General features: G+C 66.0%; 1 protein-coding gene across 1 annotated transcript in view; it reads right to left on the bottom strand.

Annotated features, from left to right (window-relative positions):
• The window catches only part of LOC104832625 (kalirin-like), an 81,094-nt gene extending 80,751 nt beyond the window's left edge, over positions 1-343 (bottom strand). The window contains exon 1 of the mRNA XM_010568893.1: positions 147-343. Coding sequence (XP_010567195.1) covers positions 147-234 — 88 coding nt within the window. The 5' untranslated portion in view covers positions 235-343. The remainder of the gene's footprint in view (positions 1-146) is intronic.
• Positions 344-368: the final 25 nt, after the last annotated feature.

The following is a 368-nucleotide window of genomic DNA, read 5'->3' as shown; positions in this document are numbered from 1 at the left end:
CCCTTCCCTCCGCTCGTCCCCGGGGCAGAGCGGGCAGGCGGCGGGGGGATGCTGCCCTGCCGAGGGCACCGCTGAGCTCCCGGCCCCCCGGCGCCTGCCCCGGCCCCCCCGGGGGCCCGCGCCCCGCACCCCCGGACCCCACCGACCTTTGCAGGAGCGGCAGCAGCAGCAGCACTTCGCCAAAAGCCATCCTACACCGGAGCGGGCGGGATAGCCGCGCCTGCCCGCTTTCATGCTGCCTTCGGGCTGCTCATGGCAAGGAGCCACCGGCCCGCTCGGGAAAAACAACAAATCTCAATTAAAAAGAAAAGGAAAAAAAAAGACCCTAAAGCCAAAAAAATATTTAAAACCAGCCGTGACAAGCGGCC

The sequence above is a fragment of the Haliaeetus leucocephalus genome, unplaced genomic scaffold (assembly GCF_000737465.1).
Source record: "Haliaeetus leucocephalus isolate CR32 unplaced genomic scaffold, Haliaeetus_leucocephalus-4.0 Scaffold1, whole genome shotgun sequence".
Classification (NCBI taxonomy): domain Eukaryota; kingdom Metazoa; phylum Chordata; class Aves; order Accipitriformes; family Accipitridae; genus Haliaeetus; species Haliaeetus leucocephalus.
This window is presented reverse-complemented; position numbering and strand designations above follow the sequence as displayed.